Source organism: Lipophrys pholis (genome assembly GCF_963383615.2).
Source record: "Lipophrys pholis genome assembly, chromosome: 10".
Taxonomy (NCBI): Eukaryota; Metazoa; Chordata; class Actinopteri; order Blenniiformes; family Blenniidae; genus Lipophrys; species Lipophrys pholis.
The window spans coordinates 19,790,491-19,810,549 of NC_137640.1; the positions used below are offsets into that span (position 1 = coordinate 19,790,491).

General features: G+C 39.8%; 1 protein-coding gene across 1 annotated transcript; it reads left to right on the forward strand.

Annotated features, from left to right (window-relative positions):
- Nucleotides 1-8,550: 8,550 nt before the first annotated feature.
- On the forward strand, nucleotides 8,551-19,809 carry efcab7 (EF-hand calcium binding domain 7). The gene is made up of 13 exons (XM_080472656.1): nucleotides 8,551-8,941; nucleotides 10,089-10,300; nucleotides 10,526-10,612; nucleotides 11,125-11,326; nucleotides 13,355-13,476; nucleotides 15,946-16,087; nucleotides 16,588-16,697; nucleotides 16,952-17,115; nucleotides 17,561-17,694; nucleotides 17,794-17,942; nucleotides 18,080-18,289; nucleotides 19,040-19,147; nucleotides 19,322-19,809. The coding sequence occupies exons 1-13, from the start codon at nucleotides 8,812-8,814 to the stop codon at nucleotides 19,400-19,402; spliced, it is 1,851 nt and encodes a 616-aa protein (XP_080328782.1). The 5' UTR covers nucleotides 8,551-8,811; the 3' UTR covers nucleotides 19,403-19,809.
- The last annotated feature ends 250 nt before the right edge of the window (nucleotides 19,810-20,059 follow it).

Here is a 20,059-nt window from a genome sequence, read left to right on the forward strand (position 1 = left end):
GACGTCTCAGCTGCACATCTGACAGCACAGATTCCACATTCATCTTCCGCCTTATCTCGGCGGGATCATACGCACAAGAGGTGAAGTGCAATTCCATTACCTGTCAACAGCCAAGATGCCTCGCTAACAAAAACCTGGGGAATATGGGAGAGGAAAACATGATTGTAACCCCTCTGGCACTGTGTGATATTACACACACTGCAGTCACTGTCAAGACTGAATGTAGTGCTGGAGTAACAGGAGATGGGGTTTTGTTGTTGTTGTTATTTTGCATGAACCAATGCTGTTGATAAACCAGAATGTAGATGTGGTACGGTTCTGTCACTTTTTTATATTTCAACTTGCAATGCTTTGACTTCTGAAATATTGTTGTTTTTTTTGGTATTTTGACAAAAACAGAATCAAAATGTATTTTCAACATTTTAAAAATAGCTTTAGTTTTTCCACCATAATTCTGAAAAGTGGTACTAAAGAAACCCATCTGTGTTGGTAGAATTCTGGAGGAACAGAAGTGATGCTCAATAAGTAATATCTATCCGTTCACATCCCGTCAGCACTTTAGCACATTTCTGGTTTACTTTCTTCATCGCCTTCCCCTTTTCAAATTGTCAAATGACCAAATCCTTCATTTTGATGCTTTCTGTCCATGTATTCATTCTGTCTTTACTCCCTGCTTTTTAAAACGTAAAGCAGCCTTTCTGACTTCCTCAACCTGCGGTGTAAAACCCACCTGTCCCACCCGCCTTCTCATCTCCATCTCATCCTTCACTCAGGGAATCTTTCCCACATTCTGATCATCCACCTCCACTTGCATCTAGACTCTGATGGGATCCTGTCTTTATCTAGGTCACGTCAAAACGTTGTCACTGATGTGGTACTTTAACTTTCATTTTGTTTCATGACACAATTGCTTTGCATATTTGGACTTTTATGTAATATAAATATGTTGTTTTCTAAATTAGTGCCATTTGAAACCAGTGCAAAGATTCAACTAGGATCACTATTTTGCAGCAGAAAAGCGTAATTTGTGTTTTAGAAACTAAGCAGTTTGTCCTGAAAGTCCCTGCACGCATAGATTACACAACTATCAATTTGTTGTATATCAAATGAATATATATCTTTAAATATAACGACTGCATGAAGTGGCATAAATTTGTGGGAAGGAAAATTGAGGTCAGGTAATCAGAACCTCCATCACACTGCCAAATTGTTAGCTGCTGGTCAACACAGCCAGCAGTGGAGTTTGCATGTTCTCCCTGTGAGTGTTAGAATAATTGGTGAAATTGCAAGTAGATGTGAATGCATATGTGAGTAACTGTCTCTATTAGCGGACTCGGTTTTGGAGGAGCGACTTGTGCGTGTCGTACGCTGCTCACCGGCCAATGACAGCCGCGATCAGCTCCATCGCAGGAAATCAATGAAATTAGAATAAACTAGCCTCCACCAAAAATCTAACATTTTAATGATCCCAATTGTTGTTTTAATCCAACGTAAGACACCCGTGATGAACAACTTTGGGGATTTTCCCAACATTAAAGCATCATTTTGCCCACTGAGACAAAACGCAATGACATTTACTAAATCAGAAATCTGAGAGGATTGCATACTCTGCAGTCTGACGCGTCGATCGAAAGCCAGCGACTTCAGTTGGACCAAAACAGTCTAATATACAACTCCCCCCTTTAATTGCAACCATGTGTTCAATCAGAAAGCATAAAACTCCCAGTGGGTGGGTGGCATCTGTCCACGAGCCCTCCTACGATTGATGTGCAACAGTGTGGGAGCTGCTCGGGCCGGCAGCCCATGCGACCCGCGACACAGCCCCATCACTTTTATGACATCTTAAGGAATCTTCTCTTTAATACAGCCCATTACTGCTGACATACAAATCTTCCCCAACGTGGGCCCCATCTATGGGCTGATCAATTTTTACACTGCTGAGCCGTCCGCTTTTCCCCTCATTTTGTCATCTCAAAATTCATATTATATAGGATTTTCATATGGGAAAAACTGCAATAAAAATATTTTACCTCCCCGAAGATGTGCACAAGTCAGGGCTCGTCTGTTACTAAAAATCTTCGGAGAAAGTAAAAATTTGTTTCTGTCGTAAGCAGAACTGTTTAAATGTTATTTATTTTTATGTTCCTAAGAAAATATATTGTGAAGTGCAGCATTGATTTAGAACATAACCATGTCTGGATACGGGTTGGAGCTGCTGAATTTATGAATCCTTTGCACAACTCCTTTAATTGAATTTTCCAAATCTCTCACCACACACAAATAATCAATACCTTCTGCAGAGGGAAACTTGCCTCAGAATTATTAGGGCCTTTCTTTTTCAATTTTGTAGTCATCAGCACATACAGGCGCTGCGGGTATTTGTAATGCAGTGACTATACCCGGAGGATTTATGCTCGCCCCGAGCTTGATTGCTCACTGAAAGTGACTGCTTTAGAATGCTTACTGAAACTTTTGTTAACCTTAAAGGACAGTCGTAAGCGCTTCGTAACGCTGTACTCTCACTTTGAGAAAAGAAGGAGTTTTAACTATCACAGCATACGGTGGAAGAGGACAGGGAGAACGCTTTATGGTAACACACACACACACACACACACACACACACACACACACACACACACACACACACACACACACACACACACAACAAATGTAGACATAGAAGAAAGACGTAGGGATGAAAGTGGATGAACCCCCTCACTGTAAAAGGAGATAATATGCACTGATACGAAAGTTTCTGGAGAAATGTCATCAAGACACAGAGAAAACTCAAGAGGACGATACCAACTGTACACCCGAATGAAAGCAAATCAAACTTTAACAGAAAAGTAATAAAGGAGTGTGACATTTTACATATAGAATGGCTCACTTTATTATTTATAAGCGTTAAGTTAGGGGGAACATGCAAATTCACACAGAAAAGGCTCAAGTAGGAAAATGAATCTGCTGTTGGTTCAGAGTCAGAACCACAATACAACCCACATCCATCCACTAAACTCAAACTTTAAATAAACTGAAAAGAAAAAGCACGAATACCCTCACTTGATTTGCTATGTTCAATGCCTTATAGCACTTTGCTTTGAATGATGCTAGAAAACTTTGGATAGATATTTCCGGACAACAGAGCGACTGTTCTCCTCTCTGCTCATGTCGCTGCTACCATGCAGTCAAAGAAATTATATAGTTAGTGGCTGTTCCTATTCCCAAACAAAGATTTAGATTCAACTTTCGATTTAACTCTCTAACGTCAGTCACATATGCATCACTGCGTAGCACGTTTGAATGAATTTTCAATGGAAAACTCTTTGTGGCCTGTGTCATAAATTAATAAATGATGAAAAATCAAATCCCTTAAAGTCCTTTATGGGGTTTTCCATAAAGCACTCAATGTTCCCCAAAGAGCTCTAAACACATGGATCCAAAGCCAAAAGGCTATATCACCAAATCTGAACAAGCACGCTTCCAGATAGCGTCAACATCATCCGTCTGGATTTCATGCTGCCCGCAGATATAGGCCAGAGCTCCTCAGTAGCTTTGAATACCAGTTTTTTTTTTACTTACAATGTGTGTCTTGATGCATAAAGAGGGCCAATTCTCTCCCACAGCTATCTGCCTTGACATTGTGAAGTCTGTTGTTATAAGGAGGTTTATGCAAAGCTGATAAATTTCACGGATCCAGCATGTGACAAAAATGTGACATTCCTGGGGTGTGGATCCACAATGTATCATGTATGTTTGGCTTCCTTACTGGAACTAATTAAAATAATTTCTAACAACCTTATCGGAAAACAAGCTTGCTTGCCGACAATACCCCCTATTCATTTTCCACAAGCCTCCATTGTATGATTGAATCACAAGAATTGCTCTGCTGCAGGCACAATATGTGCCTAAAATAATCAAATTAATTCTTTGCCTAGGAAATCCACTCATTGGCTTGTTTGTGTAACCATAACAAAATGTTGTTTTTCTCCAAAGGTCGCTGAGCACACAATTGTCTGAACAACTAAGAGAAACATTCATTGATGCTGTTGATCTTAAATAGCAGAGAAGATGCAGGAAAAGAGCAAATCAAACAGTGAAGTTGTGGCAGACCATGGGAATCCAAGTGCCTTGTGACTACATTTGTCTTCTCTCTTATCTCGAAGACGTTCTCATAAAAATGCGATCAAAGCAGTATAAATTAATTTATTGAGGGAAAACATTGTGACACCAAAATCCCATTTATTAATGCAGAGAATGAGAAAGTCAGTGTTTTGTAATGAGCCCAATATGTGAGTATCCATCCATCTTCTATATATGATTCAATTGATTTAGGTTGCCAGATAGCTGGGGCTGATCCCAGCTGACTGGGGAGAAAAGACAGAATCCACCCTGGAGAGGTTGGCAGGGCAAATACAGAGAAGCAATACTGAAATTCAATTCAATTCAATTGAACTTTATTTATACAGCACCACATACAGCACAGTCATTTCTAGGCGCTTTTATCAGAGAGACACCTAACAAAATTCATTGAAAGCATTTTATGATCACCAATTAATCAAAAACAGCATGTTAGTGGTGTGTGGGAGAAAACCGATGCCTGCACAGGAAGAATGTGCAAACCCAAATTCAAACTGTGATATTCTCACTATGAGGTAAGAATGCAAATCACTGTGAGGAGTTAATAGCAAAGGCATTGCAGGTTCTGTCAGGTTTCCGACCTGCAATACTTTCCACATGTGAATCAATTCCTCTATCTGTTCATCTTTCAGATACCCCCATCAGGGGTCACCGCAATCATTTGCCTCCATCTCATATTTGCTACTGCTTCCTCTGCTATGTGTCTTTCTTCACATCCACAAATCTTCTCAGATGTCTTCCTCTTCTCCTCCTGGCTGACAGCTCTATCTCCAACATCCTTTATACAGTATGGCTTCTCATTAAGTGTCCAAAACTCCACACAAACTAACAAAATGATGCAGTTGAAAAAAAAAGAAATCTGTCCCAAATCAGTCGTTTAAATGAAAATAGGTGGTGAGTCTATATTTATCTTCAAACACAACACTTATTTTTTTCTTTTTACACAATCTTGTGATAGTCAAATGAGCTCCAGTCAACACAAGGCCATGACATTTTGAAGGGATCATAGCCATAAAACTCTAATAATAACAACAACAACAATAATAATAATAACAATGTTAAACAGTAAGAATATTTTATTGTTTTATGTCTTTTTAAAATTTCCATTGCATGCAGAAAATAAATAATTTCTAGGTTAAACCAATGTACAGTCCTGACCAATAAATGGCCTCCAGGCTGTGAATCTTGACCCGGTGTCATGAATGCCACTGTTGTCACTAACTCATGCCACTAATAGTTCTCACCCATCCTCAGGTTTGATCTGGCACCGTGATGCAAACAGATCCAGCATTGAAAAGTGCCTCAGTACTGCTTCTCTTTAACTCAACTTCTAAATGGGCTTCAGAGCCAGAGGAGAAACGTCCTTGTTCACTGCTGCCCTCTGCTGACTAATTAAAATACATTTAAACAGCGCAAATACGCAGAAAATGTATGAGGGAGGTCACACTGGAAATGAATGAACAAAGACAAAACCACAAAATCCTGCAAGCAGCTATTTCTGAAAGGAAAAGAAGTGACTATTCAGTGTGTAATGAAAACCTTCATCTCTCAATCTTGAGATCTGGTGGAGACGGAGACGTTTCCGCCTGTTCTAAAGATTTAAGACCAAAGAAAAAGAGTTTCTCACGATTATTTCCTCCAGCCCTTTCCTGGCTCTGATGAATGCATCCACTGATCACTCCGGTTTAGCTCTCACATAGTCCTGTGTGGAGAAAAGTAAAAAGAGTGAGACAAGAGTTGATAATCGGGATGAAGAAATGTCACATTAACTCCTCATTGACTGTTGTACAATGTATTGATCGGTGGCTGATGGGTGAGGAGTAGGTGACTGATTAAATGAGAATAAGCCTGACGAAAACGTTGTAAACCAAAATAAATGTATACAATTCACCAGAGAAGGTCAAATTCAATGCAAGAGACATAAAAAAAAAAAAAAACTTTGAGAAATAAACAGAACAATTGAAAATGTGTGCTCGTTTTGTCAGACTAGTAAATGTAGATAAAAGCTCAAAGATTCATTACCTGAAAGTACACAAAATACCTTCATTTAATTCATTTTCATTTGGCTTGCGGTTTATTCATCATTTATACTTAGTCAGTATAAAAATGTATCTGAACTTTTTATTCATAAATGTTACATCTAATTGTGACCCATAATTTAAAGAATCTGACTGCCCCAAACTAACCTGGTATGACATGATCAAGTGAGCATTATGAATGTACTGTAAACGGAGCTCATGTAACACACTACTTACGGCACTATAAAATTAAAAACTAATGCTTGTCTTGATGGATGGGTGAGATACCAAATGTCTGCCTTGGCAAAGGAAATGGTTCTTGTGTTAAGTGACTCTTATACAACTATTTTTAGTGCTATGTAAATCACTGATAATTTGGCCAGTGATGGATCTCCGTCATTCCGTGTCTCCTGTCATTAAATTCTGATATGTCATTATGACCATCAGGAAAGTGTGGCAATTGAAATATAGCAACTCATAAAAGACAGTTCTCTGTAACTCTGTGCTTTATATGGATTACAGCTCTTTATGTGTTGATAGTTAGGAGTGGGAAATGTAATATGTGAACTACAATATAACAGATTGGTAATAATAATTCTGTAAAATATGGGAAATGCAAAAAATGTAATTTAGGTGCTTACATTTCCAAGTAAGAGACTCCAAATGAAGTGTCTTCACTTTTTTTTTGTCATTTCGTTAAAACAATGCAAGTCACACTTGCATGCAAAGTATGCACAAGTTCCTGTGAGCACCATTATTCACAAGGACTGTAATGCACATAGCATGCATTCACTTTATGGTGATTCAAAACAATAGTGAATAATACAAACACCGCTGGCTTTATTCTTAAACATTGTTACACAATATGCCATCATATTAATAGTTATTGAGAAAACAATGAGGGATGTTTTTGGATCCTTATAGTTTGCAGGTTTTTTTTTATTTATTATTATTTATTTACTGCAGAATTAGGCCTTTCAGTGTAACAGTGCCTTGCTTACTGTCACACATGAAGTGTTAGATGCTGTAGTGTAGAGCCTTCCACATCATTATCATAAACTCCAATTTCAAGGATGAAACGTCTATGCGTGCTTTCTCTTATCCTTTAGATTACAGTTTGCTGTCTTTTGTCAATAAAGTTAGTTTGGGAAGGCAGCTGCAAGTTTTCTCCTTGTTAATATATGTTTTTTTGTATTTTTTCCTCACAGTCACCAGTGTTTGCTCAAGGGGAAAATGTTGGGTTTCTCTCATCGCTGTCACAAGGACTATACAGGAGATGTATTATGCCGACAGCATTAACTGCAACACTCCAGCCTTGTCTCAATCCCTGGTCTCCCAACTGTGTGGTCTCTATCTTTACTAAACCAATATTTAGCTTTTTCAGTGACATTTTTCACATACATTTGCACAATTTCACAAAGTTGTGTAGCCTACAATTCAATCACTCTATGTTGTTATTCAGATTGTCTATTCCCAATTCCACAGATGCAGTATGTATACAGAGTATAAGAAGTTTTACATTGCATCATAGATTTAGTTAAGAATATCTCAAGACACAAACTGGATTTAGACCACACATACCCACATTCAAGGTCAACACTTAACCTCACGCAGAACCTGTGCGTGGTAATGTTTCCATTCTGTGTGAAATTTCAACTGATCTCGCGTGATGTCTGCATATCTTTTTTGCAGTTGTGCATGGATATACCATTTTTCTATGTAGACAACACATCTGTCTGTCTGTCTGTCTGTCTGTCTGTCTATCTATGGCCTTGGACTGATATATGAGCTGCATAAATGTATTCTTCTCATTACTGAAACACATAAAGAAACGGACTGCTGTGAAACTCAACATGGTAGAAGAATTAATATTCATAGACAACTCCTAGCTTCTTTGACATTCATCCAAGGACAGAACTCTTTTATTTCTTTCTCTATTTTATTTTATGTTATTTTCCCCCTCTCATCTTTATTATCATTATTATTTATTATTATTATTATTATTGTTGTTGTTGTTGTTGGTGTTGTTGTTGTTATTGTTATTATTATTTACGTTCACACCTAGTCCTGTTTGATTTCATTAGCAGTAATTCTTGTACGACTGTGGATCTCTCCATTTTCTCCGTACAAAAATAATGTCATCAAACTGATCAAAAAAAACTTACTTCTTTGTAGCGGTGAAACTTGTCCGTCTTAAACTTGCTCTAAAAAATGTGGTGCGGGATTTTTATTTAATTTGATTAAAAAAAAACTTCTACACAGATCTGCAAGTTTTTATTTATTTATGTTATTTTATTTAATTATTTAGTCGTCTGTTGTTTAATGAGCTTAAGAACGTGATTGACTAGGAACCATTCACGTTTGTTTCCACCGGGCTCTTTTTTGTGTGCACCCCAGAGTTTTATATATTTTTTTCTGTTTACCTAGCAACAGGGTCAAGCACTGTGTGACAAATGTCCGCAGACGTCACTTCTAAACGCGCGTCTAACCCACGAAAATGCATTTTGCACGTTTTCAAACGAGTGTTCCGACAATCGAGTGAAACTAATCGATTATTTCCGCTTAGCTACTTTAGTCTGGCTCTCCTCTTGTGCTGAAGGAGACTCTTAACTCGTGGTGATCAGCTCTTTTCTTTCTCCGCTCCTTGCAGAGATCGATGTCTTTCCCGGAGTCACCCCGCTCCTCTGACGAGGACGAGGCTTTCTACACGCTCTGCAGAGCCGCGTACCTCTCTGTGTTCAGGTCCAGTTTGACAAACATCTCCTCCAAAGAGCAGCTGTGTCGTGGTAAGCTATACCCACCGTGTAACGCTCTGGGGAACTGGTAGAACGGTATGGTTTCAATAGGAAGGATCTTATCATCCTGTCATTTAAGTGTATAGCTCAAACGTGCGGTGGAGTTACAATAGTGACAAGCAGTCGTGGCGATCTTGCTGCAATATAATATAATTAATGTAATTAGTTGAACTCATCTGCTCACTACATTACAAAATGATTTATTCTATAATGTACGTATAATAAAATTCTTTGTCACAATTTCAATCAAAATGTGTTTAAGTTATTTAACTATAATCGGTTTTTATCCACATTTCATAGTATAAAAGAGTGGAGGAATAAAGATTAAAAAAAAACCTCAACAATACAAATCATAGACAAAAGGTGAAGAGGATAAATACACTCTCGATTTATGAAGGATAAAAACTTTCATTCAAAGAAAACTCGAGCAGAAGCAGAAGGGGGCTTGGTGGACGTTTACTTTGTTTTCAACTTGTTTAAAAAAAAAAAAGGAATAAAAAAGGGATGAAGAAAAAAAAAAATCTGCCTTCCTCCATTCAGCTTCAGCACTGCTTTATCTAGTTCGGACCGATCCCCAGGTGACTATGAGTGAAAGCAGGGTAGCCTGTGGACAAGCCTATTGCAGGATAAACACAGAGAAACAGACAAAACCACACATACACTTTGCCGTTGAATCTTGATCATATGTGCAAAGAAGAAAGTGGAGAGAACATGCAGATTTCACACAGATAGGCTCCCAACCGGACCCAAACTAGGAACCACTGTGAAACAAGGCAGCTCTAAAAATCATGGCAAATAAAAAAGAGCCTAAGGCAGAACCCCGTCTTAAAGCATCTCCATCAAGAGAGATAATTGAAGAAAAGTACATCGAAAGAGGACAGACTGGACTGACTGCAGGGGAGAGAGGCATAAAGATAATGGTATACAACAATAACATTTTAATACAAAGCGTAATAATACATAGCTTAACTGAGAAAGCAATCCAGAGCCTTTTCCCAACTGATTGAACCCATCCTGTGCTTTGATAAAAACAGACATGATGCAACAGCTCTCTTGTACTACGTTGCCTTCGTTGTGGATGCATTCAAAACATTTTATAAAGTGCTTCTTTTTTTTTTTTTTTTTTTATCTCGCCCAGTTCTCCAACAGGCTGGTAGAAATCCATCCCATGCTACCCTCAATAAATACTGGACAACTAGAACATCGAAACTGAACTTTGATGATTTCTGTGAGATTCTCAAATGTGAGAAGAAAACGGAGGAACCCGAGTTGACGAGAGCTTTTAAAAAGATGGATATCAATGGTGACGGCTACATCACACACAGTGAACTGGAGATGGCCTTAACCACTGTGAGTGACCAGCTGCAGTTTCTACCTAATTGACTTGTGAACTATCTGGACACTTTTATTTTTGCTTGTAAAAACGAGGGCTCACTAATGAATAGTTTTGCTATGAATGTAGATTGCTTAAAGATCCCGTCATTAAAAATGGAAACCGGTTCATGCTCAAACTGAGAAGATGGTTTTGTCCTTCATGTTTTGTTTTTTAATCGGAGAAAATGTTCAATGTTTTAGAGAGGAGAGAGAATGACCGACGAGGAGGTGAATGCCATTTTCTCATTAGCTGACGTTAACAAAGACGGCAAGCTGGACTACGCAGAGGTGAGTTTGATTCACTTGAAAGTCATTTGGACAAATTCTCTCACCGGTTTGGTGCATATACACGCTATCTTATTTGTTAAATTAATTCTTTCATCCTTTGTTGTGTGTCAGTTACTTATTACATATCAGCTGATCAGCAAAGAGAGTCAGTATTGCACTGCAGTCTACTTTCCCAAGCTTTAAGAAGACCCCACTTGTTATGAATCATGTTATGATAAAGCCCATACCCAGCTTATAGCAGCCAAGAAAAAGACACTACTCGCTGCAATTCAGTTTGACTTTGATCGGAAACTGTTTCAAATGCAGCACAGTTTCATCTAAAAAAAAAAAATTTTTGTAGAAATTGTTTGGAACAGCACGGGATATCTAAAAAATAAAATAGTTTTTTCATTTTCCTGGTTTCCTCCAATGCTTAAGCATATGCAATCAGAATATGAGCTTCTATGCAGTTTTTTTCTTTTTTACTTTGTGCATGAATGGTTGTCTTACTTCTGCCTTCCTGTCGCTGTCAGTTCTGCAGATTGTTTGTGTCGACGGTGGAGCAGTGTCAAATGGCTGCCCTGGAGAAGCTGGAGGCTGATGCCAAGCAAAAGAGACAGAACTTTGGCAGTCAGTCGTACAGCCCTCCCAAGAGCTCCGTGCCGTCAGCCTCTGCAGCGGCAGGACAAGCGGCGGCGACTCAGCATGCAGAGCCAGACGCAACGTTCAGGAAAGGTGCAACATGGAGCTTCGTAGAGTTAGCTTTAGCAGTCACCTGCAGATGTTTCCTTGATATTTCTTTAGATGTTTCCGTTCATGGTGCTCAGTCAGGTTTTCTCTCAGTATGATGGTTGCAGGTTCAATCTCCCATCTAAACCCGTCCATCTATCTAGTAGTCCTTGAGCACGACACTGAACCCTGAATTCCATCCCAGCGGATGAACTGAGCATTTTGCCTGGTGTGTGTGTGTGTGTTTGTGTGTGTGAATTGGTGAATGTGATTAAACAGTGTAAAGCACTTCGGGGGCTGCTGGAGCAGGAGACAAGTGCTATGTAAGTGAAATCCATTTCCCATTTAAAAAAAAAAAAAAAAAATGAATGAATGAGATTCCAGAGTTTCAGCCTCTGATGGCTACACGACATGTATACTTCATACTCCCGGATTTGGATGCATACCCATACACGGGGATTGCTCCAATACGCCTCACTGAATAGTTTTGATGAATAAATAATAGCTGTGTTATTGATCGATTTTTCACTCCCCCGATGACAAATCACCTCATTAAGCCAGTCCATACATCATAATAGCCGCGCAATTAAGGCACCTTGTTTGGAGGGAGGAGCCTTTAAAGTGTGTTGATCTGAGTAATCATTTCTGCCATTAGGAGATTGACAAAACCTGTGTCCAGTATGAAAACAAAACGGCGTTCCCTCGGATTTCTGTTGAAGCTGCTGCATATGCATAGGTCCTGTTTGTGGACCAGGCAGGTAGAATATTTACCTCTCTAGCCATTTGTCTTTTTCTTTTTTTTTTGTAGTGGATGTAGAACTGAACTTTTTCCACTTAAAAAAACAAAACAAAACCACCTTGATGTTGTAGAAAGGCCATCAGAGAAGAATGGAGATCCTGAATGAGCAAGGGAGGGATGGGCCCACGGTGAGAAGATAGATGGGGTTGATTTAAGTGGTCAGTCCATGTTCATGTTATTGATTTGGAGAACTCCACCACTTTTCACAGGGGAGATGATGAGGGATTAGAGAGGGAGGACCAGTCGACCACCACTGCAAAAACAAATGAGCTCCCAGATAGTAGTCGGGATTATCACATTATTGTGCCTCTCCCACGTATTGATTTATACCCGTTACATTTCAACCGAGGCTCCGACACGCGATGCTACGTGATCGCACATGTTGAATGGGTTATTCTTGGAGCTCAAAAACAGTTTTGACTGCTCATTTGCTCTTACATTTGTCAGTATGAAGCAGTTCGGCGGGGGAATAAATTCTGGCTGCATCCGACTCGGATGCTGGCGTCGAACTTTCACCAACAATTGATGTGTGTAATTATATATTAGATGTTCGTGTTGCTTTGTTTTTCTGATCACTTCCAACGCCAAGAAACCACGAGTGCTGCGACAATATCATTAAATACAAACTCATATTACAGCTCCTTCAGGCCACTCATCAATACATCTTTGTCCACATTCACATTCAAGCTACAATTTGCCTCACGAAGATTAAAATACTGCCGTCAATACAAAACAGAGCCATGACAAATACCATGACAGTGGGCCTATTTATTTCGATGCTGCGGCAAATTGCTTATAAGCCTATCACATTGCTTTGCATCTTGATTTCCCAGGCTGAGAAACAATCAGACCCCTCATTAGCGAATTGATATTTTCCAGCTTCAATTAGTGTTTGAGGGGAAAAGTTGTGCAAGGTAATGGATTTGAAAGGGTGCTGTTTTGCCATTTGTGATTTAAAAGGCTTCCATAATTAATGAACGAAAGCTTGAACTTGAGATCACGCGTTCAGAGTCCAAATGCAAATCTGCCGTCTCAACTTCAGCTCATACGAAGACGGATTACAGTGTCAATTATGCTGTGCACCTCATTTCTCTTTTTAAAGTGTGTTTACAGTTCAGTGGGAGGGAGGGGCTGCTCTTCACTGGGCAGTCAGTAAATCAAGCTTCTTAAAAAAACCTGTGAGAGCATAAACTCTTTCTAGTTACCTAGTTCTGACTGCTATGTTTGTCTCTTAGATAGCCGATCATCTTCCCGTCCCTCATCTGCTCGCAGCAGACGGTCGTCTCTCTCAAACTCCGTCACAGTGACATCCAGCAGCACCAAGGCCGGTAAAATCCCAGAGCCTCTCCGTTTGCAGGTAACTCTTCCTTGAGTTTGACTACCAAGTATATAATTGTCTTTTCTTTTTTTTTTTTTTTCCCTCTCTCGAAGTTATATGTTGAAATCAATAGATCTCCTCGTCTTTGTCAGCAGTTTGTTGTAACACCAGGTCGCAGCACTTTGGTTTTTTTCTATGTAAACAAGTGAAACAAATACCTGATAATTTAATTAATGGCAATTTAAGTGCTACCAATTGACTGAATAATCGAATGTCTAAAGCCAAAGTGATAAGAAATCACAATCACATTTGTGGATATGGACGTTCTATCGTGATGAATAAAGATACTGTTTTGAAAACTACTCTACCAACAGTCAACAGAACAAGAATTTCAGTTTGTGTATGTTTTGCATCATTTTTGATCAAAGAAAATTTGAATACAATGAAGACATTTATGCCATGTGATTTACCGTGCGTGCGTTTCTTTTTTTTTTTTTAAATCTAAGTTGCAGGCTGAGTGGTTAAATTAATCCTAAAGATGAACTCTCACAGCACTAAACCACTCACCCACCTGGAAATGGTAGTATGTGGACTCCGGTGAGGATGCCGTTATGTAAAGGGCAAAGCAGCCGTAGAGTTCACCTGGGGTCACAGTCACACACTTGTTGTGAAAGGAGAATTCAACCCAGGGTGGTCAGATGGTCACTGTGTTGAATTCACTTTATTGATCTCACACTCTTTGTTTTCACTCTTTCTGGCTTAACCTCAGCTGGTTTACTTTACAGCAGCAGAAAAAAGTTAATAAATAAATAAATGAAAATAACAGTCCTCCTTGCCATCTCGTAGGTCCAGGCGCTGAGTTGAGATTGGAAATGGCCTGATATCATTGGGGTGAAAGGAAGTGTGCACGGAGATTACCTCCGAGGGAACTTCTGCTCGCTTTATTGGCTCCTATATCGCCACAGGCTGGTGATTGGGAGGCTGTGTGTGTGTGTGTGTGTGTGTGTGTGTGTGTGTGTGTGTGTGTGTGTGTGTGTGTGTGTGTGTGTGTGTGTGTGTGTGTGTGTGTGTGTGTGTGTGTGTGTGTGTGTGTGTGTGTGTGTGTGTGTGTGTGTGTGTGTGTGTGTGTGTGTGTGTGTGTGTGTGTGTGTGTGTGTGTGTGTGTGTGTGTGTGTGTCTGTGTGTGTGTCTGTGTGTGTGTGTCTGACATGTGATCAATTGGTCTGAATGATTAGAATATACCCGTGTGAAGACTGTTTATAATTCTTATCCAGATTAGTCTTAATGTACAAGTTACAAACGTAAACCAAGTGAAGGGTTCCATTGTGTGCGTGTGTGTCGGTGTGCGTGCGTGTGTGTTCTTTGTCCTACAACCCTCGGTGTACCAGTAAATCAGACCTGTGGCCGGAGCAGGTGACAGCACCTCTATTAGTCTGCAGGCTGACCCTCTCTCCATGGAGGCATTAATTCTGATGTCTTTAAGCAGTGGATGAATGCCCGTGGCATTTTTCCTCATTTAATATTGTCTGGACAAACCAGTGAAGTGTTATGGTTTGATCTTTTATGTCTCTCACAGCCAGAGATAAATACTTTGAGAAAATGGCTTTTCTCTAAAGGAGTGACACGCTTCGCCCTTTCTTTGTTTTACCCGGTGATTTATTTGTCTGCCGAAATGACACACAGCCTATTTCAGACCTGTTTGGCCCTCAGTGTTCTCTTACTGTGTGTCCACAGCAACTGTGTTTTCATTTAATGTGTCTCCAATGAGTGGAATGAAAACCTCCTTATGTCGATGTTCTTGTTCAAGTTCAAAATATTACCTGGTTTTAGTTGTGCTGCCATACAGAGAACAACAAGTTTCCAAAATGAGAGACATATCAGGGTTTATAGATGATGCCAGTGTAGTTTTGAATGCCCGCTCGCCCAAAGAATGAAAGGGTTGCATTTGTCAAAGCTAAATGGATTTGCCATATCTGAATCCAGGTGGGAGAGTTCATTCAGCTTGAATTAGCAACACAGTGTGAGACACTTCTGCCCTCCTCTGGATAAGAATGTGTATAACATGTGTTTTCACCCAGTTCCGACAGAGCGAGACTCACAGCAATGAATATGTCCTCTGAAGATTGGAGTAGTAATTATCACAATGGTGTTTTTTTTTCTTCTTTTCTTCCTTTAATCAACTGTGCTCCCTCACTGTTATACAAAATACCCAAATATATTTTTCTGTCACATGATCAGTCCCACTTTTAATAGGAATTGCAAATTAGTTTTGGTTTCTGTTGAACGAATAAATGCATTTTGTTGTCAAACAGCAAAACTATTCATTACTGTGGTGTCGGGCCCTCATTTGAGTTCACACGTATTAACAGTATTGCAAAAGGCTTGGAGTACACATCTGAGTTCTCATTTGTCAAGTTGATACTGTCATGGTTTATTGGCGCCATGCTTCAGTTTGTGTGAATTTAACAGGTCTGTGTTGGTGAGTAGGAATCTTCTCTGTTGTTCCAGGAGTGGCACCACGGTTCTATGAAAGGATGCTTCTTCTTAGAGGACGACGGGAGCATCAGTTCTCTGCAGTACCAACTCCATCTCCCTCAGAAAAGCACCATCTACTTAACTATCCAGCCACTCAGCCTCAGCAACAGACCCGGTTAGTACTGGACCATTTCTGATCATTGGAAATGCTCAAATTGCTGGGATTACTTTGTTTTAGTAGTTCGAGGGATATAGGGATTCAAGTCACACTTGAATTTCTTGATTTTAGATCCTTTTTGACATTTTATTTTCCCCCAGTGATTTTCAGAAAAACAGAAAGGACCACAACATAGACTTTTCTTTTCATTTTATGCCGCCAACATCATAAATCATGACGACACATCTTTTTTCAGCTCAATGGAAAATCATTTATAAAGAGGGTGAGGGCAGAGTGCATCATGCAGGTTTCTGAACGTTTTCAGACACTGAAGTGTCTTTGTTATGTTGATGCTTATGATGTTAATCATTACATACGTGTACATTTTTTTGATCCTTCCTAAAAATCATGTTTGAATTATGATTGTTTACAATGTGAATTATGGTTTTGTATGATCAAGAAGTACTTAAAAGTCTAATTGGATAAATGTGTTCCTCTAATATTGCTTTTTCTTTTAGACAAACCCTCCTCCTGGATGTCAGTGGACACAGCTCTCTTCGTAATGACGGCTGGTACAACCAAAGAAGACTCGACTTTAGTGTGTTTCACAGAGTCAAATGACAAAGACGTATGTTTGCTTGTGTTAACTGGTGTACATCCCATATCACAATGTTTCTTTTCAATATAGTTTCTAATGATTCTTACGCTAGTTTTAACATTTAAGCCTTTTAAAGCAATGTTATGTTGAGACTCTTAACTTAGACTGAAATCCTTTGCGTTAGCTCTTTCTGACTATAGATAAGAGAATATTGCTGTATTTCATTTAAAGGAAAAGCTTTTACCTCCAGCTTTTAACGTGGTGTTACTTGTTTACACCTACAGAAGTGTGTCTGGAAAGGAGAACTGCATGCTGGGACGTACAACCTGCTTCCCTTCACCAGTGGCTGCAGGTTGAAGAAAAAGAACAAAAAGAGCCCGTCCAATAAACCTGTGGATTTGGTCCATAGGAGTGATACTGGAGAAATCGACCTCACCAGGGAGCTCAGGTGAGCTTCTTTTAATCTGTTATCGCTCGAGTACCCGCACTGGTTCCAAAAGTTTGTCTTTGCATAACCAACATTTACCAAAAATCAGCGATGGATCCTGGGTTTTAAAATCTCCTGTCTTTAATTGTTAATTGACCTTGAAGTCGATTCATTCATTCCTCTTCTGTACCTTCTCACCTTACGATGGGTGGCAGTAGGATCCACCACACCGCAAACAGAGAGACAACCACACTCACTCACACCTTTGGACACTTGAGAGGTTTTAGACTCTGGGAGGAAACCAGAGTAACCAGAGAAAACCCCACGGGGAGAACATGCAAACACGACACAGAAAGGCTCGTCCTGCACTGAAACCCTCAAGCTTCTTCTGATGCGGCCGCTGCTTCACTGTGCGTTTTCTACCCAAAGTCCTGTTGACATTGCTGTGGTGCTCTTTCTGCCACAGGGAGGTGCTCTCTGACATCTTTGAAGTTATAGACTTGGATGGTAATGGTTTACTCAGCTTGGAGGAGTACAATTTCTTTGAGCTTAGAACCAGTGGAGAACGGTGTGACAAAGATGCCTGGGCCATCTGTAAAGGTAAGATGTACAGGAGGGCTGCTTCAACAGAGTTAACATGGCAGCATGATGAATTGAAGAGGGGAAATCCACAGTTTCTTTATTGTTTTCTGTGGACAGAAAACTTTGATGTGCGAAAGAATCAGCTGACAAGACAGGGGTTCATGGAGCTGAACCTGATGGAGGCTACAGAGAAAGATGGAGACCCAGCAGACCTGTGGGTCACTCTGGAGGCCATGGGCTACAACCGTATGCTGGAGCTGGTGGAGGTGAGATTCAGCACATTTCATTAAAAAACACATGAAATAACTCAAATCTTAATCTTGTTGTGACTCGAACATACAGTTGGGATACACAAGTGATATCCTACCGACCCGCTGAGTTAACACTTTTCCCATTCTACCAGGCTTGTCCATTCCAGATTGATGTGCACTGTGAGAGCACTCAGTTGTCCATCCAGCCTCTCAGTCTTGACTCAGGGCAAAAGCTTTTGAACCAGGCCATCCAGAAGTCCATCACAAGTAGGACGGGTGCCAAAGCACTGAGAGGCAATGACAACGTTTTCATCTACACCTTCAAGGGGGAGCACAGGATCTCTTCACTCATAGCCAACAAGGTAGAAAAACATTCCGTGTGAGTGATCGTATGTGAGAAATGTGACACAAGGAAATACATATTGAGTTTCTGAGCTGCATTCACTGAGCTGTGCTGCCTATAAACGGTGTTTCAGTAGAAACTTTTCTAAGGGCTGTTTCAATGCTCTGGAGGCAGAACCCATTCAGCCCATCTCTAATTGATATGCAGCAGCAGTAGCCATTCTCATAGCAACAAGGGCTACACTTAAAGAATCACATGTGGAGGCAAAAGTACAATTGGACAATAGCAGCGATGTACCTGGTTGTTATGACAATGTGTTTGTTATTAATTCCTATTATACTATTGGGTTTGCGTGTTTCAGGTTTAGATGTTTGTTTTCGAGGAGTAAATCAAAACCAGCAGCCACCTCGAGCCTCACTCACAGAGCCAATTCTATGTAAAACAATAAAATAAACTAAAGAGATACTGTTCAGATTATTAGTTATATGTGATGTATAAAAACAGGAACCTTCACAATAAACACACCAAACAGTAGCCAGAGCTTTCATTCTAAATAATGTTTTGATATGATTTTATTTTATTCAAATTTGACATAAATTTGATCTCTGGCGACCTGGCCAATGGGGCGTTGTCCCGACCCAGGGAACCACTCCGTCAAACTCGAGGGCCTTATCTGCTCCTCTATCCACCAGTGTGTTTAGCTGTTGCAATGTCTGCATACGCACTGATTGCAGAAGCCAAAAGTCAACCGGAGATTGTTGTTTTGCAGAGCAACCAGAAAGTTACCGTCCATGTAAACAATGAGCAGAGCAGGAACTGCTGCAGCAGCCGAGGCATGACTGTGTTTGCTGTAGAAGTGCCAGCGAGGACTAAGATGGTATGAAGTCTTCCTTGTAGTAATTTCCTTATTGTGGGGGGGAAAAAAAAGAATGAATTAGGTGTTTCTTTGCTTGTTGAATTTTTTGTACACACTGTGTGAAAGTGTTTTAAATATAATAATTACATGATGTCTTGAATGCTAAAACAAACTTAATGTGTCATTTCTCAACAGGTGTGTCAACATGTATTGCCTATTTGTGAAAAGCAGGACTGGACCTACAACTGTGTGGAGACCATCCTGCCCAGCACATGAAGCTGTGCTGGCTGGTGTGGTCTGTTCGGGGGTTTTTTTGTTTTTGTTTTTGTTTTTCAGAAACAAGTTTTTGTTTTTTTTAATCCTCTTTTTATTAGGAAATGCACATTTTCATCTACAGTTTGCACAGCCAGTGTCATTCAAAGACACAGGGAAGCATGGTTTTAAAAGGTTTAGCTGATTTTGTAAATTCTGCCCATCGAGGATTTTCTTTTAAGTACAAATTATACTAGTTATGAAAAACCAATATTTATTTTTTTTAAGTTTAGTTTTTTTTAATTGTTGTAATGTGTTTAACCCATCATGTTAAGTGCCCTGGAGTGAGTTTGGTCTCACCTGCTATGACCCTCACTGCACAGAGATTTGGTCTGGCTCTTGTAAAATAAAACTGAAATCACTTCCGCCTGACATTTTTATTATGCATTTAAGTATGAAAAGATGTCATACAGTTGTGTGTAATTTTACCCTAATATAGAAAAGGACCATCATCTGATCATTTCACCCTACTCAACTCATGTCTGACCCGGAGTACCTAATTCATATTATGTGTGATAGTGGTCTTGAGCTTCATTCTACAGAACTGGATAAGCGGGTACAACCACATCAAATTAACAGCGAAGACAACAGTGATTTCCTGTTGGTCAACTTTTTTGTCTT

Excerpts from the sequence above, each read along its gene's own strand:
- efcab7 (XM_080472656.1), top strand. The coding sequence starts at position 8,812 with ATGTCTTTCCCGGAGTCACCCCGCTCCTCTGACGAGGACGAGGCTTTC. Across the intron at positions 16,088-16,587 it reads CAGCCTCAGCAACAGACCCG|ACAAACCCTCCTCCTGGATG; the intron begins GTTAGTACTGGA and ends TTTTTCTTTTAG. Across the intron at positions 17,116-17,560 it reads GACCTCACCAGGGAGCTCAG|GGAGGTGCTCTCTGACATCT; the intron begins GTGAGCTTCTTT and ends TTTCTGCCACAG.